This window comes from Paraphaeosphaeria sporulosa, assembly GCF_001642045.1.
Source record: "Paraphaeosphaeria sporulosa strain AP3s5-JAC2a unplaced genomic scaffold CC84scaffold_3, whole genome shotgun sequence".
Classification (NCBI taxonomy): Eukaryota; Fungi; Ascomycota; class Dothideomycetes; order Pleosporales; family Didymosphaeriaceae; genus Paraphaeosphaeria; species Paraphaeosphaeria sporulosa.
In genome coordinates this window covers 3293124-3313905 of record NW_017253362.1, presented here as the reverse complement: position 1 = coordinate 3313905, position 20782 = coordinate 3293124, and the positions used below count along the sequence as shown (strand labels likewise).

Sequence of the window (20782 nt, the reverse complement as noted above, 5' to 3'; positions counted from 1 at the left end):
CACCCTCCTACACGTCTACACGCAGTGGAAAGTCAACGGCTTCTCCGATGGCTGGTGCATCCGGCACTTCCTGCACCCGAAGGCGTTGCGCCGCGCCAAGGAAATCCGCGACCAGCTCCTCGACATCATGAAAATGCAGAAGATGGCGCTGACATCCTGCGGCACTGACTGGGACGTCATCCGCAAGTGCATCTGCAGCGGGTACTACCACCAGGCGGCCAAGGTCAAGGGCATCGGCGAATACATCAACCTCCGCACCAGCGTCACCATCCAGCTGCATCCTACCTCTGCGCTGTACGGGCTGGGCTATTTGCCAGACTACGTCGTCTATCACGAACTCATCCTCACGAGTAAGGAGTACATGTCATGCGTTACGAGCGTGGATCCGCACTGGCTGGCGGACTTGGGCGCGGTATTTTACAGCGTTAAGGAGAAGGGGTATTCGGCGCGAGATAAGCGGATTACGGAGACCGAGTTCAATCGCAAGGCGGAGCTGGAGGCGAAGATGGCGGAGGATAAGGAGCGGGAGGAGAGGAGATTGAAGGAGGAAGAGGCGGGGCCGGTGCTCAAGCGGCCAGGGGTGGGCGCGAAGAAAGCGGTTGTGGATGGGGTGGTGAAGAAGCCTCTTATTGGGAAAAAGCGGAGGGGCTTCTAGGGGGTTTGAGCATTCAGGCTGAGGGATGTGGGAGCAAGGGGTTTGAATGATACCCAGGTAGTGCCAACACTGTGTCAAGTACGTGAAGGTCTCGTGATGGTGGTGCTTGTCATCATTTGCGCCTGTTCCGCTGTGATTACAACCGCCAGACGTCTTCGAGTCCACTTAGGCACCTCCACCGCCCACACCACTCTTACTATTAGCCTTTCTGGTCCACTCCCAGTCCCACCGCCCACATGGTCGACTACAAAACCCTTTTACAGTAATACCCCACTTCCACTGCCCACTCCATCACCGCCGTTCTCACAGGCTCAAAAATAATCGCAAACGTCATTTCAGGACCTCGTACTGTGTTTGAGTCTCCAGAAAGTCCCAGCACGCACATTGGCGGTCGCTAGGAGACTTTTGAGACATGCGATGGGTAGCTGCCAGTTTTAGACCACAGGCAACCTACAAAGGAATGTGGACAAGACGATCGAGGCAAAGCAAGAGGTTTTGGATCGCCCCTCTTGACCTAGGAGCTGTTGGATTGAGATGGTGAACTTCGTCATCACCTGAGCATCCAGAAAGACGCAGCCGAACGGTACTCTAGCAATAGGACCATGTTTCAGTCCACAAGACACCTCCACACATGTAAACCGGAAACCGCAGTCCTCGCCCAGAGCAGGAGTGCCGTAAGGCCCACCACCTCTGCCGCTAGTCCTAGCTCATGATACGAGCTTTCAGTATTTCGTCCGCGAAAGCGCGGTCACAATCAACATTCTGACCTTGGTAGAATGTTTGGTAACGCCAATAGCATCGGACATGCTCCAAATTACTGTCGAAGGCGACACCCCCAGCAGAGCACAAAGCACGCATGGAGAGATAGGTTATCAATTAATTTTGAGGAACGCAGGAGGACTTTGCGTGAAATTTTGGCCTGCAAAGTAACCGCGAAGATGATAGGGGAAAGAGACACGCAGAGTGAGGGGTGATTATATGGCGTGATTCACATGAACACAATCCTCACGCCCTTGATCCTTGAGCCCGAATACGGATTGAAGAAGTTCCTCTGAACGTCAAGGTCCTCGCGTTCCGGCTGGCATAACTTCATTCCCGTGCCCTCGACCCCAGCCCATATTCTCACCAACATTGCCAGCGAGTAGACAATCTCAGCTCGAGCAAGGTCTTTACTCAAACAGATCCGACTGCCCTTCGAGAAGTTCACGAGATACCTCTTGAGATGATCTGCCCCCGCTCGAGCCATCGCTCAGGTTGAGGTTCGTCGGGCGACTCGAGGAGCAAAGGATCCATGTGCACGAGCCAAGAATGACATATCCACCGGCGTGCCAATAGGGATCGTAATAGTGGTGTTGGGCACATGTAGACCTTCTGTTGGGGCTATGCGTGTCAATCTCGTGATGATACCGTGGTTAAGGAGAAAGCCTTCATTGATGACCGCGTTGAAAGGTGATATGTCGGATAGATCCGGCATGACTGTTCTGAGCTCTGTTTGCAGGCGTGAAAGAATGAGCGGATTAGCCGGGGGGTGATAGGCCGTTTTGGTGTGCAGTCGTCGTTGCTCCGGCCATCATGACGGAGATACCCTCTGCTAGAAGGCGCTGTGGTGTTCTTTCGCCTGCCGGGAGATCACTCTTCAAGAGTTTGTGGATAACCGTCGGCGAACATCGCCAGTCTGATCGGTTTTTTTTTTTCGTTAGAGACCGCATTGTCAAGACTGTTCTTGACGTCCTATCATGCGGAATCAATACTACACCTAAAATTCGCGGGAATGCTAACCTCTGCAAAAGAAGCCGCGTTTGACATCTGGGATTTGAGTTTGAGCAACAGTGTCTTCGGAAATAGCCTTAAAAAATGCACCAGTCCAGGCAGCTGTTTTATCAGAGATGTCTGTTCGATGGCGCCTTTGAGCAGATCGTACCACTCTGGAGCGAAGCTATCGCCTTTGAGGGAACCATTGCTTACGCCGAATCCATAATGGGTGGTAATGTCCGTCATTGCTGCGGTAAAAGCGTCATCGAGGCAGACTATGCACCCGACTGCCCACATCTCTCGAATTTCTGGCTGAGCAACTCCAATTTCGCGCGAATCACATGGTCGAACTGCCGGATCGCACTCAGCGTAAGAGAAGGCGCAACTGCCGCTCGTCTGTTCCGGTGCAGGGAATCCTCGATCGTCGTCCATGAAGATCCGCTGAGCAATGAAAGATTGTACGCCCATGCCCATTGATCTCTCTTCATTGGTGTGCCTGTGTACAGTTCGTCGTATAATGCAGGCTCAGAGACGTGCAGTTCGTGAGGGGTGACGCGTATGACCGGCCCATAGACTTCGTGCATGCGCTTGATCTCCCAGGCATAGCGTAAACGCTTGATGATGTCGAATTAGAATTCATAGCACTGTGGTACTGCTGCAAGTAGACGCGGTACAGAGTGAGGATAACGCCGTACGTGATGTAGATGGAAAGAAATATGGCAACGGCTTCAGTGTTGACAGCTGGCTAGATATTGCAGAGAACAACATCGTGACTATGAATGAAGGTAGAAGCGTTGCCAGGCTGATGGCGGTAAGCCTTGTCGTGGTCATACACAGCGTGTTATTTGCATTGCGCTAAGTGCGTTATCTTCATTGGTTGTTGTCCCCATATTGCGTTATCAATGCCGCTACCCAGTCGCCGCAAGACACTGCGTATCTTGTTCGCGATTTATCTCGAAAGACAAGTTCTGTAGATGCGCAGCTTTTGACAACTAAATGCGACAATTCCAACAATCGATCGGAACACACAACCAAGAAGCGACAAAGCAACACAAGAGTTCTCTACTTTCATTGCAATCTTGGTAAAGCCGTTATAGTACTGGGTAAAAAGACATGTCACGCTGTCACAGTGCCCTCCTTCAGTGTCGTGTAATTCCTCTTCGTATTCCAAATTCTCCACTCACCCGCATTAATTGGCTCATACTTCTTCACCTCTCCCTCTTCCTTTACGATAGGATCGATGAGAACGTCAGCATCCGGATGTATGAAGAACGGAATCGAGTACCGCGACGGAAGGATATCGCCAGCAACAGTGGGGCTTACTACCCTGTGCATGGTGCTGCGACAGCGGCCATTAGTCAACCGCTGTAAGAGATCCGCTATATTAATCAAGACAGTTCCTTGCTTAGGTACGGCAGGTTTAAAATCGCCCGTGTGGAATGGATCGACCTCGAGCCCGCCCACATTGTCTTGGAATAGCAGCGTGCACAAACCAAAGTCTGTGTGAGGGATGATCCTCGCGTGGCCCTCTTGCTCAATTATATTGCGCTCGATGGATGGGTAATGAATGAGACGTAGCTGCGGGTCTGCTTTCTTCGTGATGTTGTCGAAGAAAGTTTCGCCTAGATCCATGGCCATGGCGAGACATTTTAGCACATTGAGTGCGAGGGTAAGACACTCGCCGTAGAAATCGTCCAGAGTGTCCTTGAACCCCGGCAGCTCGCTCGATGAAGGGCATAGAGGATTGGCAAAGCGTCGATGCTCGTAGCACTCTTTGTGGTCCACACCCCCATTGGCTTCATCTCCATCGGCAGTATAGCCTTGGTTTACTTCTGCATCAGTGAGACGCCATCTCAACTTCTCTTGTAAAGGAAGATCAAAGAAGGACTTCGCCTACACGTCGTAAGGATCTGTGCATGGAAGTTGACATTGGTTATGCACGTACAAGACCGAAAACTTCATCGACGCGCGAGACACCGTGATCGGATAAATATACCCAGCCTACGCTACTGAACGCGTCGTAGACTTCCTTGGCGACTGCTTGCCTATCTGCATCATTCCCATAGACGAAGCGATCAAACGAAATGACAGCAATGTTCGCAGCTTCGGGCATTTGGACGGCGGCTTTGCGTCAAGGAATAATTGGAAAGTTGGGTAAAACCGGTGACCATCTGCCAATGGCTCGAAATTTGCAGTTTAGCGTCTGGTCATGAACAGAGACCTCGGGAGATACCTGCGATTTCTCAATCTGATATGTGATCTGTCGGAAGTGGAGGCTGGATGCCGGTAATCATATTCCTCGACGCCATGAGATCACGAGTTAGATAACTCGCCACCAAAAGTGGGATTGACTGAGTTCGGCCGCACGAGGCTGGATCATCCCCGCATTTTGCCGCGTCAATACCCCATTTCTCAGCTGGTGTGAGTCCGATCAGTTATAATATACGTGATGCAGCTAGAGATTGATTCATTGTGTTTGCATTGCCTCCTGTTGTCAGAGACGCAGAGCGAGTGCCGATCAGCGGTCGCGTCAACGTGCAGGACGAGACGCAATTTCCGACCAGGATCAACAGCTACCTTCCCTTAACAGTCGTACTACGCTACGCGACGCGACAGTTTTTTCCGAAGGATAACTAGTCACGGAAGCAACCCTTGCGATAGCGCGGACACGAAATAGTCGCTCCTGTATCTATAGGGCGCAGGGCTTTGGGAAAGTGGGGAAAGGTCAGGAATTCTTGGAAGTACTTCATCACCCACATTCATCTCACGACTACCCATCGTGAGATCGCATCTCCTTCAACCAACCAAGCATTACCTTATAGCACGCGCGGAACCAGTCTGATAGAGAACACTTCTGCCTTTATCGCTCTCTTCGTTGTCTTGGACGACCCTAACCATGACTGAAGGCAAAGTGTCGAGGCTAGTGCCTCGTAATCAGAAGGTGCTCTTGGCTTGCATTATAGCCACCAGTGTAATAGATTCTGTGGTGAGTGACGCTCGAACACGATAGAGCTATATGGCTTACACAGAGGCAGCTGGTCGGATTCGACTCTTCACTCATGGGATCTTTCAATGTGATGCCCTCATATAGCAACTACTTCGAGCTTACGACAGCCACGAAAAGTCTGAACACAGCTATTAGCTATATGGGAGGCGCCTTAATGGCTCTGTTTGCTGGTTCAATCGTCGACTGGCGAGGACGAAAAGAGTGTGTCTTCTGGTCTGCAGTCATAACGATGGTCGGAGGCATCATCCAAGGCGCTGCCCAGAATATCGGCATGTTTATCGCAGGCCGTTTCATCGTTGGATTCGGATTGGGTCTCGCACAAGTATCGACACCGACATTGGTTGCAGAGACAGCACCTGTGCAATGGAGAGGCTTCGCTTTGGGTTTGTACTATGCGTTCTGGGGTGTAGGCACGCTGATCGCTAGTGGAGTCTGCTATGGTGTAAGCACTTGTCTACCAAGATAAGAACAGATACTCACGCAATCTAGACTCAAAACCTATCTTCGACATGGGCATGGCGCATCCCGTCCCTACTTCAAGCTGGTCCCTCTATCTGCTGCATGATCATCCTGCTATTCATCCCTGAGTCACCGCGTTGGCTGATCAGTCGTGGACGACATGAAGAAGCTCTGGAGGTTCTTGCCATCGCCAATACAGGCGGTGATGTCGCCTCCCCTATCGTACAAGTCCAGTTCAAGGAAATCGAAGACACCCTCCGATGGGAGAGGGAGCGCGAGCTGTCTATGCTGAAGGCATTGACTCAACCTACCAGCAGGAAACGCCTCTTGATCACCTCAACTTTCTCCATCATGGTCATGCTCCCGGGTACAAACATTGTTACCTTCTACTTTGGTGACATGCTGTCCAGCGCTGGTATTAGCGACCCGACGACGCAGTTGCAAATCAACGTCATCCTCACATCGTGGACGCTGGTAGTTGCCGTCACTGCATCGTTCTTCGCGGACACACTGGGCCGCAGGACCTTGTGCGCGGCCTCACTCACAGCCGGGATTGTCACGCTGTATGCCCTGGCCGGACTAACGGCCAAGTATGGTACTTCGGGCTATGCACCCGGCGTATATGGGACCATCGCTATGATCTTCCTCTACAATGCATCATATGCATGGGGTGTTACACCGTTGACGGTTTTGTACCCACCTGAGGTACTTTCTTACGATATTCGTGCCGTTGGCATGGGCATCTATACCTTTACTACCAAGCTTTGCGGCTTGTTCGTGACTCTAGTAGTCCCATTCGGGCTCGCCGCAATTGGCTGGAAAGTTTACATCATCAATGCCTCGGTCGATATCCTGATGGTTTTGTTTGTGCTTGTATTTTGGGTAGAGACCAGGGGACTTACTTTAGAAGAGGTAGACAAGATGTTCGACGGTGAGAAGCATTCGGATGTCCCGGACCTGGAAGCCATCAAGGAAGGGAAGATGATGGATATTGAAGGAGTTGATGCTGCGTCGGTAACTCAGCAGCAGGTTGACATGATTGAGAAGCGGGTTTAAGTGAGACATTCGTCTTGAGGGCATGCTGGAGTCTATCATCTGGCCACTACGTTGCAACACTTTCATGAGAGCAGTCGCGCAAGAAAGTGAGAAAGTGAGAAATGTGTTCCCAAGTTCCCAAGTATGCTCTTTTCTGTTGTCACTCGGTGTACATTCACTCGTCCAAGTCAGTCTCCTCTACTTCTCCGCCCCGCCATCCACGCTTTTCACCAAATCCTCAAAGATGCCACTGAACGAATGATAGTACTCGTCTTTGACCCTGATATCCGTCAAAAATACCCAGTCGGCCGCGTCTTGCACTTGCTCTACCACGAAATCCAGCACTCTCTTGCTCAAGTCTGGCAAACTGTGTAATATGACAGCGAGTTTCGACCTTCGGATTCGATGTGCTTGCAGTGCGTCGAAAGTAGATGGATTGAGCCATTTGTCAAAGGTTTCTTCGAATATTACGGTGATATCGGATAAATTAACGTAGGATTGCTGCGAGAAGGTGGGAGAGGTGAGAAGCGCGGGAGTGATTAGGCCGGGGTTGTGGACTTGGTGCTGGGTCAGCGAAGTAGGGATGTGAGGAAGAAGAGGACGTACCAACAAATTTATCGCGGAAACGATTGCCATTCTTGACTGCCTGACCTGCACGGCTGAGATAATTATATTTGAACGTGTCGTATGTGCTTGGGGTTTCATCAAAGAAGATGCCGTCTACTTTTAGCTTAGTGTTGTTTGAAGTCTTCGGCCACGAGGCATATGTGTCGATCTCCTTCAGAACATCGTCGAGCGGCTTGGTGGTGTAGTTCGTCGCTACGTATCCCAATGATCGTATGTTGTTGTATGATCTCAGCTTAGGAATTGCGTCGAGGTAGTACTGGTCGGGAAGTGAGCCAACACAGGGACCTGAACAAGGATTCAAGATCACTGTGAAGTCCACATTTGGATGCCGCTTCGCCCTGACTGAGAGTAAGTCCGAATTTTTTCTGAAATATAAAATAACCACTAACGCTGAAATTAGAGGATCCCATGCGCCAGGCCACGGATAGACGTATAATGGAACAAGTATCGACATCTTTCTGGATCTTCAATCTCACTGTGAAGCTCCACTCAACCCACGAGAGACAAATGAAAGCCCGAAAAGGGTTACCAGGCTCGGCGATGTTATGTACCTGTCGTCGGCCCGCACCCGACCGAACGAGACCACGTTCGATGTCGTACATCCACTATGGCGTAAATGAAAACGGTCTTGGAACGACGCGCGGCGAGATGCAAGATACCTAGGGAACATGGGTGTACGCGGGCTTAGCCGGGGCAACGGACGTGGAATAGAGCGATAATGATCCAAAATGCCGAATGCAATATCGGCGTGAGCATGGATGCAAAAATAGCCGGTGCAATTCGGGCAATCGACGAAGCAGCAATCGCGAATATGTATTTTGTCCAATGATTTCCCCGTATGGAGAGCAAATGAAGCCTCGCATTTCCAAAAATACCGTCTTCAGCATCTCGAATTCGCAGGCCCGAAAACTGAAATGTAATCCATGCTACGTTTTTGCGACTGCGATTGACGTGATAGTCTAGATACGAGAAATTCGACTCGTGCTTCCACACCAATCTGCAATGCATCACGTATGTATCGTATTGGGCCACGGATCTAGACCGCCTGCCTAATCTGCACCAAAGCATACCATTCGTCTAAGTGAAGAACCTCCACATCTCGCTTTTCTCTCCATCACCAAGCATCTCCGTCGGTACCTCCTCTGGCCTGACCTTAATGCCTTGTTCTCTATCCCGCGACCGATTCTCCATCTTCATCCATATGCCCAAGCCAGCAGTCGTCACGATACACACGACGTTGCACGCCGCCGTGGCAGCCAGAGTGGGCACATACTTCGGAGCATATTCCTGTCTGAACGTAGCTGCGCTTACGATACCGCCGAGGTTACCAAGCCCGACAAGCAAGCCTGTCGTCGCCGCGCGAGAAGACTCAGATAAGTTGTTATTGTTGTGCCAGCTGTGAACGAGACACGATGGGATGTATGCCCCGGCGCAGAGCATGAAGCATGCGAAATAAGCAACGCCTTTGTTCGCGAGAACGTCGATTGTCGCCAAAATGATCAGACCGACGAGCGAGACACATAGCGAGAAGATGATGTGGAAGGTGCGCTCGCGAAAGTAGTCGCTGCTGTACGTTACCACGAGCAGGACTACGAAACCTACAGCGTTGGGTGCCACGGTCCAGAGGTTCGTTTTGACCACGCTATAGCCCAGGCGCGCGACGATCTGCGGGAGGAAGTTCGACGTTGTTGCGAAGGCGACAGGGTAGGTGAATGAGATGATACACCAAGCAATGAACTTCCTGTCTTTCCAGGTGCGAAAGCAGTCCTTCATGCTGAATTCTGAGTGCGCAGTGCTTGAAAGATCGCGGAGAGTGCGGCGTTGGGCAAGCTGTCTTTCCGCTTCGTTCAGAAACCAAGCGCTCGCTGGGCTTGCTGGAAGCCAGAAGAACGCGAGGAGGGCGATGATAACGGTCATGGCGCCTGCAGGAACTCAGTCTTTGATGGTATTCCATCCTGAATGGGGATATTACCTTCGATGATGAACAACCATTTCCACCCAGGGATGGAATGTTTGATCTGGAAAACTCCGTATGAGATCAACCCGCTGAACGCCGCCGCAAGCAGCGCACTTCCAAAAAAGATCGAGATGCGAAATCCAAGTTCACCACGTGTGTAAAAAAGGGTGAGGTAAAAGACCACTCCCGCAAAGAAGCCTGCTTCAGAAGCTCCAATGAGCAATCTCAATGGAAGCATGCCGCCAAAGCTCGTCGCCGCACATTGTAGCAGTGCCATTGCACCCCAGAACAGCATCAAAGAAGGAAGCATGACCTTTCCACTATACTTCTTCGTCAACATGTTTAACGGCAAGTCGCACAACCCGTTAGGTATGTAAAACAGAAGGATCAATAAGCTGTACTGCTCGCCAGTGAACCCCAGATCTTTGTCCATGCCATCTGTCTTTGCATTGCCGAGATTGCTGCGGTCGACTGAATTGAAGAAGTACATGAGAGACAGGAAAGGCAAGAGATAAAGGTCGAGCTTGCGCACTGTTCTACCATTAGACGTGAGGAGGTGAGCAAGAAAGGTATACGCACCATATGTTCGTTCGGCAGCTTTGTCTACAATGATGTGCGTCAGACCGAGCTCCTGGTCCTTGACCATCGCCTCGGAGGGCTGATACTTCTCGGGATCCATGATGATGGCAGTAGCGTCGGGTGTCGACCTGGTCACTGATCTAGAATATCGAAATAGGCTTGTGTATATCGTACTCGCAATTTCGCGGTGCAGACCCACAAACTATCGTCTCATAACACCTACTCATCTATATACAGGCCAGCTTGCGACCCCTCCTGCTTCACTTGTCCCACCTATCAACTTACCAATCATCACAGATACGAGGACACACTGCGTGTTCTTCTCCGAGCCAGCGCTTTCATCCGCACCAACCGCAGCCGGTGTCTGCACCAGGCAAGGCAATCCGTACTATGATGCCGCTAGGTTGATATGATAGGAGTGGAGGCCGCTTGCTAAGAGTGGGAAGTGGGGAAACAGTAGGTTTGGACAATAGGCTGGAGAAGTGGGCCCGGCCATGTTAGCGTAGCAGCATAGCGATAGCACATCGATACCACCCCATCGCCGAATATGTTGCGGTATTTTCTGCCGTGCGATGGTGGGTGAATAGCGAACAGGTTGAGAAGTACTCCACTCGAGTTCTCGGGGCGAGCCCAAGCATAGGCCCGCTACGATGGGTTGCCAGAAAGTGTGAATCAAGACTGTAATCGCAAACCCAATACAATGGAGGTGTTGAGTACAAATACGTGGTGTATTGAAATATACTGTGATTAAATCTATCCCCAAATGCTGCCAGTTGACAGATACAAATGGCTGTGTGTATCCTGTAAACGCCAGTCCTATGCAATACATAAAGCAAAATCTCGGTAGCGTTTATGTGTCTCGCAAGAATTGGGAGTAGTATTCGTCCATCCAAGCCACAGCGTTCATCCCGCTTTCAAACCCACCATCTGCAAAGCGCCTCACAGTACCAACGTATCCATCAGGACGGACGTTCGCAATGACAATTTCGCTGTCATCGAGTCCATCGAGCCACTTGTCCATGACTGTCTGTTTCCGGGTATCCAGGTGAGGAACGTCATCCAGGTAGAACGTCCAACGTGAGTCTTGAAGCATGCGTGGTAGGTGTGCGATTTCGATGTCGGCGCGTTTCATATCAGTTACGATCGCATATGTAAAGATGCCGCTCACAGGTGTGTATCTCTCTGGGCAGACAAATTGATCATGTGGAGCTGCGAGAGGTGGTTGCATAGTGTATGATGCGTTTCCTGCAATGGTCACGCGGCCAACGTAAGAGGAATGGGATTGGTGAGCCTTGCTTAGTACGTCGAGGAACGGCATGGCTGCATGTAGGTTCCTAGCAAAAATATAGATTCGGAACTGACCGAGAGCTGGAATATCAGTCTGAATATCCACGGGATTCGCGTCGATGAAGCGAGTCACTTTAGCAGGTGGAAGGAGGAAACCTGGAGTAAGATTGCCGCGTGTGTATCCCTTAGACCTCATGTTGAGGACGTTCGGCTCATAGTTGACGCCATAGCCGGAGATGAATGCAACATTCTTGTTGAAGTTGTCTGCGAGAGCTTGAGGATCGCCTGCAGAGAAGGCATTGGCGTGCTCGTAGTCAAAATCTATGAGGTCTTGGGCGATCTTCTTGCGCTCTTGTTCATACGTTTCGATCAATGAGGGTCTGGCCAGGTTGCGGACTGCGAAGTTCATCTTCCACGCCAAATTCCAGGCATCATGCATGGAAGTGTTCATTCCCTGTGCAGCCTTAGGCGAATGTGTGTGGCTGGCGTCGCCGGCGATGAAGACGCGTCGTTCATCATCCGAGAACCTGGCTGCGACCCTCTGACCAATCTGATAGCGTCCGAACCATTCTACGTTTTTCCACTCCAACCGGTACGGTTGCATGATCTCTTGGGCGCGTTTTTGCACGAACTCTTGGGTTTGGCGCTCTCCAGGTGGGGTTGCAGCGCCTGAGCTGGACTTCAATTCAATATACAAGCGTGTCATGTTGCGCTCGCGAGGGATCATAAGGACCGAACCAAGCTCGTCGGAGTGCACTACGACCTTACTCCAGATGTCTGGAAAGTCGGTGTCAATCACGCCATCGAGCACACCCCAGACAGCATCCGATGAGGCTCCTATGGGTGTCGCACCTGGAATGCATTTGCGCACCACCGAATGAGCCCCGTCACAGCCAACAACGTAGCGCGTGGCGAGATTCTTCTTGCTCTGTGAAACGTGCTGTTTGCAGTGTACCGTGAGTGGCCGCACGCGGTCTGGTGTATATTCAAAGTCGACAAAGGCGGTGTTGCGGAGCACCTCCACGCCACGTTCGGACAGATCGTCGATGAAGGTGGCCTCTACCATACCCTGGTGCACCAGGAGGATGTAAGGGTCCAGCAGGTCGACGACTGGAGGGTAGTGAATTTCGCGGCCGGTACGGTGCATGGGCGCATCGCGGGTCGACTTCCAAAATGCAATGTCAAAGATCTTGACACCCTTCCGCAGCAAAGGTTCGGCAACGCGCATCTGCCTGAGCGTCTCGATCGTCTTCGGTTGCAGGCCGTCGGCGCGGCCGGTGGATGTACGGTCCGGTCGATTGTCGACGATTTGCGTTTTGATGCCGAATCGCACCAGGTTGTTCCTACCCATCCAGTCAGCCATCAGTTCCACCTGCCAGAAGAATGCACCTACGCCAGCATAAGACCAGCTGGTCCTGCACCGACCACCAACACATCGCTTAGATAGGTCTCATATCCAGTTGCCCAGCCATTGGCTGCACTGGCACCGGTCGAGCTCTGAATCTCGAAGCTGCTCGAGGTGGAGGGCATGGAGTCTGTGGTGAGACCTGGTGCCATCTTGACGACCTTCGGATGGACAGGAGGACTAGAGCTGGAGCTGGTACTGGAAGACGGTGAGCGCTTCATGAAGGGCCATATTGACGGAGCCATCCTATAAGTCTTGGAAATCAAATGCACGACCGCCTAGGGCGTAGAATGGGGGTCCGTGGAGGGGCAGACGGTCGCACGTCTGCCCATCTTCAGAGGTAACAACGCTGCTTTTGCAGAGTTGGGGTGCTCCATGTTTGATCTGGATATGCAGAGCTTGCAAAATTCTGCAGCAGATGGGCTGACCTCTCCCAGGGTTGCCTTGGGCGCCATTGTACTGCTGCGGAGCGCGACGAAAGCGCGACAATGCCAGGGCGCAGAGCGCGCTCCCGAGGTCCCTGGCCCGTGTGCTCCCCCACTGTTCATCTCACCACCGGGCCCCTTCGGTCCCGGCATTTCGTAACCTTGCCGTGAGATGAACGGCGGCTAGCTGATTGTTGACATTATCGTGTCGCGTGCATTGCGATTGCCATTGGCTTTTTCTGGCAACGTCGCTGGACGGCGTCATTCCTACATCCTCCTCAACGTGCAACATGACTGTTTCTACCATGCCGCAATGGCTGCAAATAGTCGACAAGAAGCGCAATAGTCGAAACGAGGCTATCCGCCGATTTATCGAGGCACAAGACGCCACATCTGGAGTAGGGCTATCCTCTGGCCTAGGCGATGTGCTGCACTGACAGTCACTTAGCACCTGCACACAGCCGGACCGAGCAATGGCACGACAGACGACGCCACGTCACAGGAGACGAGCTTCGACAGCATTGGAGATCTTATCGGAGCTATTTCTGCTGGGACGTTGACCGCTACCGAGTTGTGCACTGCATACATCAAACGGTGAGCCTCGGTCGCTCGCGGAACAATAGAATCGTGCCATACTCACGCCATATTCGTAGAGCCGTAGCAGCTCACAACCAAGTACCGAGCTCCACCACGGAAATCTCGTTCATATTGCTGATCATGACAGACGAACTGGTACGTCAACGGCGGCAGTACAGAGCCTCCTGACGGAAATTCACTGAAATTGCCAGCCTCACTGAGATCCTTTTTGACGATGCACTGAGACAAGCCAATGAGCTGGACTCCTTTTCCAAAGAGAATGGACGCCTTGTGGGCCCTCTGCATGGAGTGCCCATGACGCTGAAAGACCAATTCGATGTTCAAGGGTACGACAGTACGCTCGGATATGTTGGGCGAGCATTCAAGTCTGCAGAGCAGGACTGTGTTTTGGTCGCGCTCTTGCGGAGAATGGGCGCCATCATCATCGCCAAATCAAACCTACCGCAGAGTATCATGGTAAGTCTAATGCCTCGGTATCTCACAGTGGATGCAGCGCAAATTTGCATTTTCTAGGGACCGATTTTACCCTGCACTTGTTGTGGCTTGCCTCCTTAGTTCTCGTATTGACCCACGGTAGTGGTGTGAAACCGAAAATCCTATATTTGGTCTTACCACTCATCCGAGAAATACCGACTTTACCCCTGGAGGCTCCACAGGTGGAGAAGGCACACTGCTCGCCCTACAAGGCTCAGTTGTAGGCTGGGGCACTGACATTGGTGGAAGCATACGCATTCCTTCGCATATGTTAGGACTATATGGTCTCAAGCCTAGTGTAAGCCGACCCGTCATCCACACGTCACAAGATACAATTGCTTAGTGGATTTGGTTTCCAAATGGTGCTAAACTGCAGCCTTGAAATCACCGTTGACGTACTGGCAGAGCACACGGCTTCCTTACCAAGGTGTCTCGGTTTCCACCGAAGGGCAAGAACATGTGCCCTCTGTGATAGGGCCTATGAGTAGAAGCATCGATTCACTGATTGAAGTTACCAAAGCTGTCATTGACAGCAAACCTTGGGATGACGATCCGAAATGCTCTCCGCTGGAATGGCGAGACGACATGTTCAAAGATGCTCAAACACGACCCTTAGTCGTTGCGGTCATGCGAGACGATGGAGTTGTTAAACTGCACCCGCCAGTGGCACGAGTACTGGATGAAGTGGCTCAGAGGCTTACACAGGCCGGCCATGAACTCGTACCATGGAAGCCAGGGACGTTGCATCAAGAGTGCATAGACATCATGGTATGTACCAGAAGGCTCAGACTCATTTTAAAATCCGCTGAGACCCACAGGACCAATATTACACCGCAGATGGAGGTGAAGATATCAAACGTGACGTCGCGGCTGGAGGAGAGCCTTTCATTCCACACGTAGAAGCGCTCGTCAACCGAGGGAAACCAATCTCGGTGTACGAGTACTGGCAGCTAAACAAACAAAAGCTAGCCGCACAGAAGCGGTACCTCGATCTATGGAATTCAACAAAATCTACAGCTTCGGGGAAGCCAATCGACATCTTGTTGTGCCCAGTGATGCCACACTCCGCAGTTCCCCATCGAAAATGTCGCTGGGTGGGCTACACGAAGGTTTTCAACTTCGTTGACTATCCTTCGGTCGTCCTACCCGCTGGTGAGGTCTCGAAAGAGCTCGATGGTACCGCGGTCGCAGACATGGCTGCATATGAGCCAAGGAACGCTCTAGACGAATGGAACTGGAACTTGTTCGACCTGGATGCTATGGACGGCATGCCTATCGGTGTGCAGGTCGTTGCGCGGAGACTGCAAGAAGAAAAGATACTTGGAGCGGCCAAGGTGGTTGATATGGTTCTGAGGGGTGCTGGTGATGATCTACAAGGGAGGATACCCTCATTGAAAGACGGGTTAGAGTCGCGAAAGCGTCCACAGAATGATTGAATATTTGTCTCAGCATTGTTTGTTACAATTACATCGCTCTTGGCTGCTTGTAAACGAGATCATGTCCGAGAGCATCGACTCTGGCGTCGACCACGCGAGATCTTGGACAGTGTCACTCCGTCAGTGGCCGTTTACATGACACGAGCGAAGTGGAGCACAGTGAATACCACAAACACTGGAAGCTTGAGTACCTTATGCTGGAGATACTGTATAACACGATCGTAAAAGTCCAATTCATAGTCTATATTGAAGTCTCACAGCTTTAGAAAGTCCAGGTTTCATTAGCACCGTTGTGGAGATTGCAACAAAAATACGTTTTGTTATGGTCACTCAAGGAGGACATTACATGTGGAACACCGTGGAGCTGCTTTGCCCATCGAAGCCGCCGGCGATGCCATATACGTAACGTTGTACAAGGGCCTCTGTTAGTGGTCGGATACAAGTGCGACGGTAGCTAATGCAGATACGCTCCACTGGCCAGGGTACAACGCCTCCCCCACCTTAGTCCTCGTCGCGCCTTCCCTGTATTACGGGTATCGATCAGGTTAGAAGAGGGGTAGCTCTTGCTATCGCAGCTACCTGTTTACCCTTCCAAACTTTCAACTGCTTCACTTCACTTTTTCTTCCTATTCAGACGACGGATTTTCTGTGAACTCCGATCCAATACTTTGACCTCCTGGGTTTTCAATTGCACTGTAATTGCAACACTATGGGCAAGAAACGCGTCCTCGTGTGCTACGGTGTGGATATCGATGCCGTCGCAGGTTGGCTAGGTTCTTATGGAGGAGAAGATTCTACGAGCGACATTAGCAGGGGTAAACCGAGCGATCACCTCCAAATACTCAGTTCCTGACGATGCACAGGACTTTGGGCAGGAACCGAGGGCACACGCCGCCTTCTCAAACTTTTCGACAAATACAAGATCAAAGCAACGTGGTTCATCCCTGGGCACACTCTCGACACATTCCCGGAAGACTGCGCAGCCGTCCGCGACGCAGGTCATGAAATCGGCCTCCATGGCTACTCTCACGAGAACCCTACAGACATGACCTTCGAGCAGCAGCGCGATGTGCTTGACAAGACTTACAAGCAGCTCACCAAATTCTGCGGCAAGCCTCCGCGCGGCAGCGTCACGCCATGGTGGGAGACATCGAAAGAAGGCTGCGACTTATTGCTTAGTTACGGTATCGAGTACGACCATTCAATGTCGCACGAAGACCACAAGTGCTACTGGCTGCGAACAGGCGACACGTGGACGAAGATTGACTACACGAAGAAGGCGGAAGAGTGGATGAAGCCTCTCGTCCGAGGCGAAGACACTGGCCTCGTAGAAATACCCGGCAGCTGGTACATCGATGATCTCCCTCCCATGATGTTCATGAAGAAGGCAGCAAACAGCCACGGATGGGTCAACCCGAGAGATGTGGAAGCGATATGGATGGACCATTTTGACTATTTCTACAGGGAATACGATGAATTTGTGTTCCCGATGACTATCCATCCTGACGTCTCCGGACGGCCTCATGTTATCCTGATGCACGAGAGGTGAGATATACAAATGCTCATGTGGTCGCACGATAACTGACGTTTCCAGGATTATCGAGCACATCAATAAACACGAGGGCGTCGAATGGGTTACCATGGAACAAATGGCCGACGATTTCAAGGCGCGTAACAAGGTGCCGGAAGGCGCAAAGATGCCTGCACCAGCTGGAGAGATTCTGAAGAAGCAGGCTTCAGGCGAGGCCTTCAATCCCGGATTTTGAGCGTTTCCGATTCTATAGCTGAGCCTGATGATATATGGCAATGAAACCAGAACTCAGACTCCCCTCTCAGAAGTGCACAATCCTGCTTCGTACTGTTTCGTAATGCACCGCAACACTCCATTCCGGCAAATTCGGAACCATTCCGTAGCCCCATCTCTTATCGATAACACCCTTGCCCCTCATGCTCACATTCCCCTCGCCTCGCCTCCCCCACTCTTCACCCCGTGTGCCCGTTCCCCAGCGCAGAACACATGCCCCTCCACCTTTGCTGGTCCGGCCAGTCTGCACGCATCACACCGTCCCCCATTTCCCCCGCCCTTGGCCGATTCAATGGTTCGAGCGGATGCATTTTGTCACATGTCTACCAGTTAGGCGCATGGCCGTAGAGGGGCTACGTGTAGGCGGCGCTGCGGGTGCGTAAGGCAGATTGGTTGGACGGCTGGATCGGCCTAGGATGGCGGCAAGTGTGGTGACCCTCACTTTTGGGGGTGTTGCGCAGACGTTTTATACATCTGACTTTGGGGTGCGCTGCCATCGCTGCTATTGATTTCCATCGGTGTGGTAGCTTTAGCAATCAACTTGATCTTGAGCTCGCCTCTTGTTTGTTTCTAATTATCTAACTGTACTTGAAACGGTATTTTGACTGTGAAGGTATGGGTAGATCAAAGCCTCAAGTCATACAGCAACAGCACAGAGACGCCGCCAACAAACTCGATGTAATGTCCTCTTTTCGATTGTAAACTGCCTTAGTTAATAATCCCAGGTCATAGTCATCGGCGCTGGTCTCGGTGGCTTAGGGGCCGCGATATCAATCGCCCTAACCGGCCACAAAGTCCACATCCTCGAAGCCGCCGCAGAAATCGGCGAGATCGGGGCAGGAATCCAAGTCCTGCCAAACTCATCTCGGGTGCTTTTTTCATGGGGCATGGAAGAGCAGCTCGCGCGGCATGCAACCCGGCCAAAGCGATGCAACTACCTCCACTGGAAGGGCGGCAAGATCTCGCACATGGATTTCCACGAGTATGCGGAAGAGTTAGGCACGCCGTTCTGGGACTTCCACCGCGCGAACCTGCATCTTGAGCTTTTGAATCGGGCGAAGGAACTCGGTGCGACAATGGAGACTAATTCAAAAGTTGCAAATATCGAGTACGAATATCCGGAGGAAGGGAGGACGATTGCGGTCGCTGTGTTGGAGAACGGGAGCAGAAGGAAGGCAGATTTGATCGTTGGTGCCGATGGAATCAATAGTAGATGCAGAGAGATTTTATTGGGTCGTCCGGATCCTCCGGTTCTGACGGGCGATCTTGCGTATCGGTTGCTGTTGAATACGGAGGATATGATGAAGGATCCTGAGCTAAGGACATTCATCGAGAACCCGCAGGTCAACTACTGGATGGGTCCTGATGCACATGCCGGTATGTTCTGAACCGCTCACCAATCGGTTGCAACTGCTGACTCGTCGCAGTAAACTACGTTCTTCGAGGTGGCAAGCTCTTCAACATGGTCCTGCTTGTACCTGACGATATGCCCGCCGGTGCCAACACAGTCGCCGGTAACGTAGAAGAAATGTGCGCCTTGTACAAAGACTGGGACCCGCGAATTCCCAAATTGCTTGCACTCTGCGATTCGGTCTTCAAATGGCGCCTTTGCATCCGACCAAACCTCAACCCTACCTGGTCGCACGAGAGTGGCGCCTTTACCATCTTAGGTGACGCCGCACATGCCACGCTTCCATATCTTGCCTCTGGTGCTGGTATGTCACTCGAGGATGGCCACGTCCTGGGTCTCTGTCTCGGGCGCCTGTCAGGAAAGTCCGACGTTGAGAAGAAAAAGGCGCTCAAAGTGTACGAGCGATGTCGACGCGAGCGCACCGAGAAGGTTGTTGCGCGTGGAAACCTACAGCAACACCTGTATCATGTGCACGATGGTCCTGAACAGCAAGAGCGTGACCGCCTTCTCAAGGAGTTTTCAGTGTTCAATGGCAGGGGGAAGCCGGTAAGCGAGCAGGAGCTACAGGAGAAGGGCTTGGAGGATAATTCCGATCCATTCCCGTGGCGATGGCACGGTGTAGGCAAGTGGCTGCTTCCGTATCAGTGTGAGCTTGATGTCGAGCAGCGGTGGGCTGAGGTAGAAGGCGAGGCTGCCAGTATGGGATCGAGACGAAGGGCGAGCACCGAAGTGAGGGCGCAGTTGTAGGAGGCTGGTTGAGTTGAACGTACGAGACTTGCATGGTTCGAAGTTCAGACGAAACATCTATTGTAAACCTTGATACCTATCACTATCTGAAGCACTAGAGTTCTTTCTCTTCCACGCATGCGAGAGGTTGTTCAACGCGCAACGCGCCGCTGCCTACCCGCTCCTCCATTCGTATACTGCAATCTAAGTATTCGTACTGACATTCAAAGCATGGCTTCCAGAGAGATGCCCGAGCCGCTACTCGACAAGCAGCTCTCCTTCAAGCCCGAAAGACAGCCTTTTTACACCTTCTGTGATGGCGCTTGGTTGCCTTTCACAGACAACGCGAGCTGGAATACACATGTAGACGGACTAAAATCTCTCGCCCTGATCCCATGGAACATCGATTTCATGGCCCCAGAGCCGCAAGCGCGTATGGCTTCTGCACTGGACCACCTTGAACACTTGGTCTCTACTGTACCACCATCCTCAGCAGTAGTCATCTTCCTCCAAGAAATGATAGACGTGGGATGCTTGCTCGACTTGGAAATCCGGCTACGGACAGGTCACCCTCGTCGACCCCCGACTCAGCATCCACGCCGTCTCGCGTCTCCATCTGATCAGTGAATTTCAGCACTCTTCGTTGACGTCCGCTTGAGTCCTTCTTCTCATGGTTCTGAGAGATGGATGCTGCTTTGCAACGTCCATCTTGATACCATGACCGACGATCTGCGTCCTATTCAGTGGAAAGGTATCGCCCATCATCTACAATATATCAACGCGGGGATCGCCGTGAGCATTCTCGCTGGCGACTGTAATGCTAATCGGCCGCGAGACGGGATGGACCTCCAGAAGAATGGGTTCAAAGGCGCGCATCTGGAGCTTGGTGGTGTGGAAGATGAACGAGGTGCGACGTGGGGTTTTCAAAGTATAGAGTGGGAATAGTGGGGACGGAAGAGGTTAAATAATCAGGTGTTTTTGGGCAATGTCGGGGTTGGCTCGCTAAGAACGATTGGAGTAGGCGTAGAGATGGGTGACGTTCTGGCGAGGAGGACGTTAGAAAGAAAGGAGAGGCTGACGTTTGTGACGGACCACTATGGGCTGATGGGTATTTATAGCATCAAAGGTGAGTTTGCTTGAGTAAAT

The 20782-nt window shown here is 51.8% G+C and overlaps 9 protein-coding genes across 9 annotated transcripts; 4 read left to right on the top strand and 5 right to left on the bottom strand.

The window, feature by feature from the left end:
* Positions 1-1802: 1802 nt before the first annotated feature.
* On the bottom strand, positions 1803-3381 carry CC84DRAFT_1240932 (uncharacterized protein). The gene is made up of 2 exons (XM_018184036.1): positions 2703-3381; positions 1803-2372 (listed from the first exon to the last, which is right to left on the bottom strand). Exons 1-2 carry the CDS (start codon positions 2989-2991, stop codon positions 2173-2175), a joined length of 489 nt encoding a protein of 162 aa, XP_018039466.1. The 5' UTR covers positions 2992-3381; the 3' UTR covers positions 1803-2172.
* On the bottom strand, positions 3381-4993 carry CC84DRAFT_606079 (Clavaminate synthase-like protein). Its single transcript, XM_018186856.1, has 2 exons — positions 4353-4993; positions 3381-4300 (listed from the first exon to the last, which is right to left on the bottom strand). The coding sequence occupies exons 1-2, from the start codon at positions 4518-4520 to the stop codon at positions 3524-3526; spliced, it is 945 nt and encodes a 314-aa protein (XP_018039465.1). The 5' UTR covers positions 4521-4993; the 3' UTR covers positions 3381-3523.
* A 310-nt stretch (positions 4994-5303) lies between these two features.
* On the top strand, positions 5304-6929 carry CC84DRAFT_1085180 (general substrate transporter; the record flags this gene model as incomplete). Its single annotated transcript, XM_018174090.1, has 3 exons — positions 5304-5393; positions 5443-5854; positions 5956-6929. 3 exons carry the CDS (start codon positions 5304-5306, stop codon positions 6927-6929), a joined length of 1476 nt encoding a protein of 491 aa, XP_018039464.1.
* A 177-nt stretch (positions 6930-7106) lies between these two features.
* Positions 7107-7989, bottom strand: CC84DRAFT_1085725 (uncharacterized protein; the record flags this gene model as incomplete). Its single annotated transcript, XM_018174112.1, has 3 exons — positions 7107-7465; positions 7515-7873; positions 7925-7989. The coding sequence occupies 3 exons, from the start codon at positions 7987-7989 to the stop codon at positions 7107-7109; spliced, it is 783 nt and encodes a 260-aa protein (XP_018039463.1).
* A 623-nt stretch (positions 7990-8612) lies between these two features.
* On the bottom strand, positions 8613-9982 carry CC84DRAFT_1185746 (MFS general substrate transporter; the record flags this gene model as incomplete). The annotated part of the gene is made up of 2 exons (XM_018180818.1): positions 8613-9457; positions 9508-9982. The coding sequence occupies 2 exons, from the start codon at positions 9980-9982 to the stop codon at positions 8613-8615; spliced, it is 1320 nt and encodes a 439-aa protein (XP_018039462.1).
* A 638-nt stretch (positions 9983-10620) lies between these two features.
* Positions 10621-13277, bottom strand: CC84DRAFT_1195037 (uncharacterized protein). The gene is made up of 2 exons (XM_018181384.1): positions 12752-13277; positions 10621-12701 (listed from the first exon to the last, which is right to left on the bottom strand). Exons 1-2 carry the CDS (start codon positions 13006-13008, stop codon positions 10922-10924), a joined length of 2037 nt encoding a protein of 678 aa, XP_018039461.1. The 5' UTR covers positions 13009-13277; the 3' UTR covers positions 10621-10921.
* A 111-nt stretch (positions 13278-13388) lies between these two features.
* CC84DRAFT_1195036 (acetamidase) lies at positions 13389-15926 on the top strand. Its single transcript, XM_018181383.1, has 8 exons — positions 13389-13586; positions 13637-13782; positions 13842-13863; positions 13913-13920; positions 13977-14241; positions 14363-14557; positions 14665-15027; positions 15078-15926. Exons 1-8 carry the CDS (start codon positions 13479-13481, stop codon positions 15693-15695), a joined length of 1725 nt encoding a protein of 574 aa, XP_018039460.1. The 5' UTR covers positions 13389-13478; the 3' UTR covers positions 15696-15926.
* Positions 15927-16087: 161 nt separating this feature from the next.
* CC84DRAFT_1142316 (polysaccharide deacetylase family protein) lies at positions 16088-17575 on the top strand. Its single transcript, XM_018176363.1, has 3 exons — positions 16088-16510; positions 16559-17240; positions 17290-17575. The coding sequence occupies exons 1-3, from the start codon at positions 16405-16407 to the stop codon at positions 17459-17461; spliced, it is 960 nt and encodes a 319-aa protein (XP_018039459.1). The 5' UTR covers positions 16088-16404; the 3' UTR covers positions 17462-17575.
* Positions 17576-18187: 612 nt separating this feature from the next.
* On the top strand, positions 18188-19725 carry CC84DRAFT_1162870 (FAD/NAD(P)-binding domain-containing protein). The gene is made up of 2 exons (XM_018178117.1): positions 18188-18876; positions 18927-19725. The coding sequence occupies exons 1-2, from the start codon at positions 18387-18389 to the stop codon at positions 19655-19657; spliced, it is 1221 nt and encodes a 406-aa protein (XP_018039458.1). The 5' UTR covers positions 18188-18386; the 3' UTR covers positions 19658-19725.
* Positions 19726-20782: the final 1057 nt, after the last annotated feature.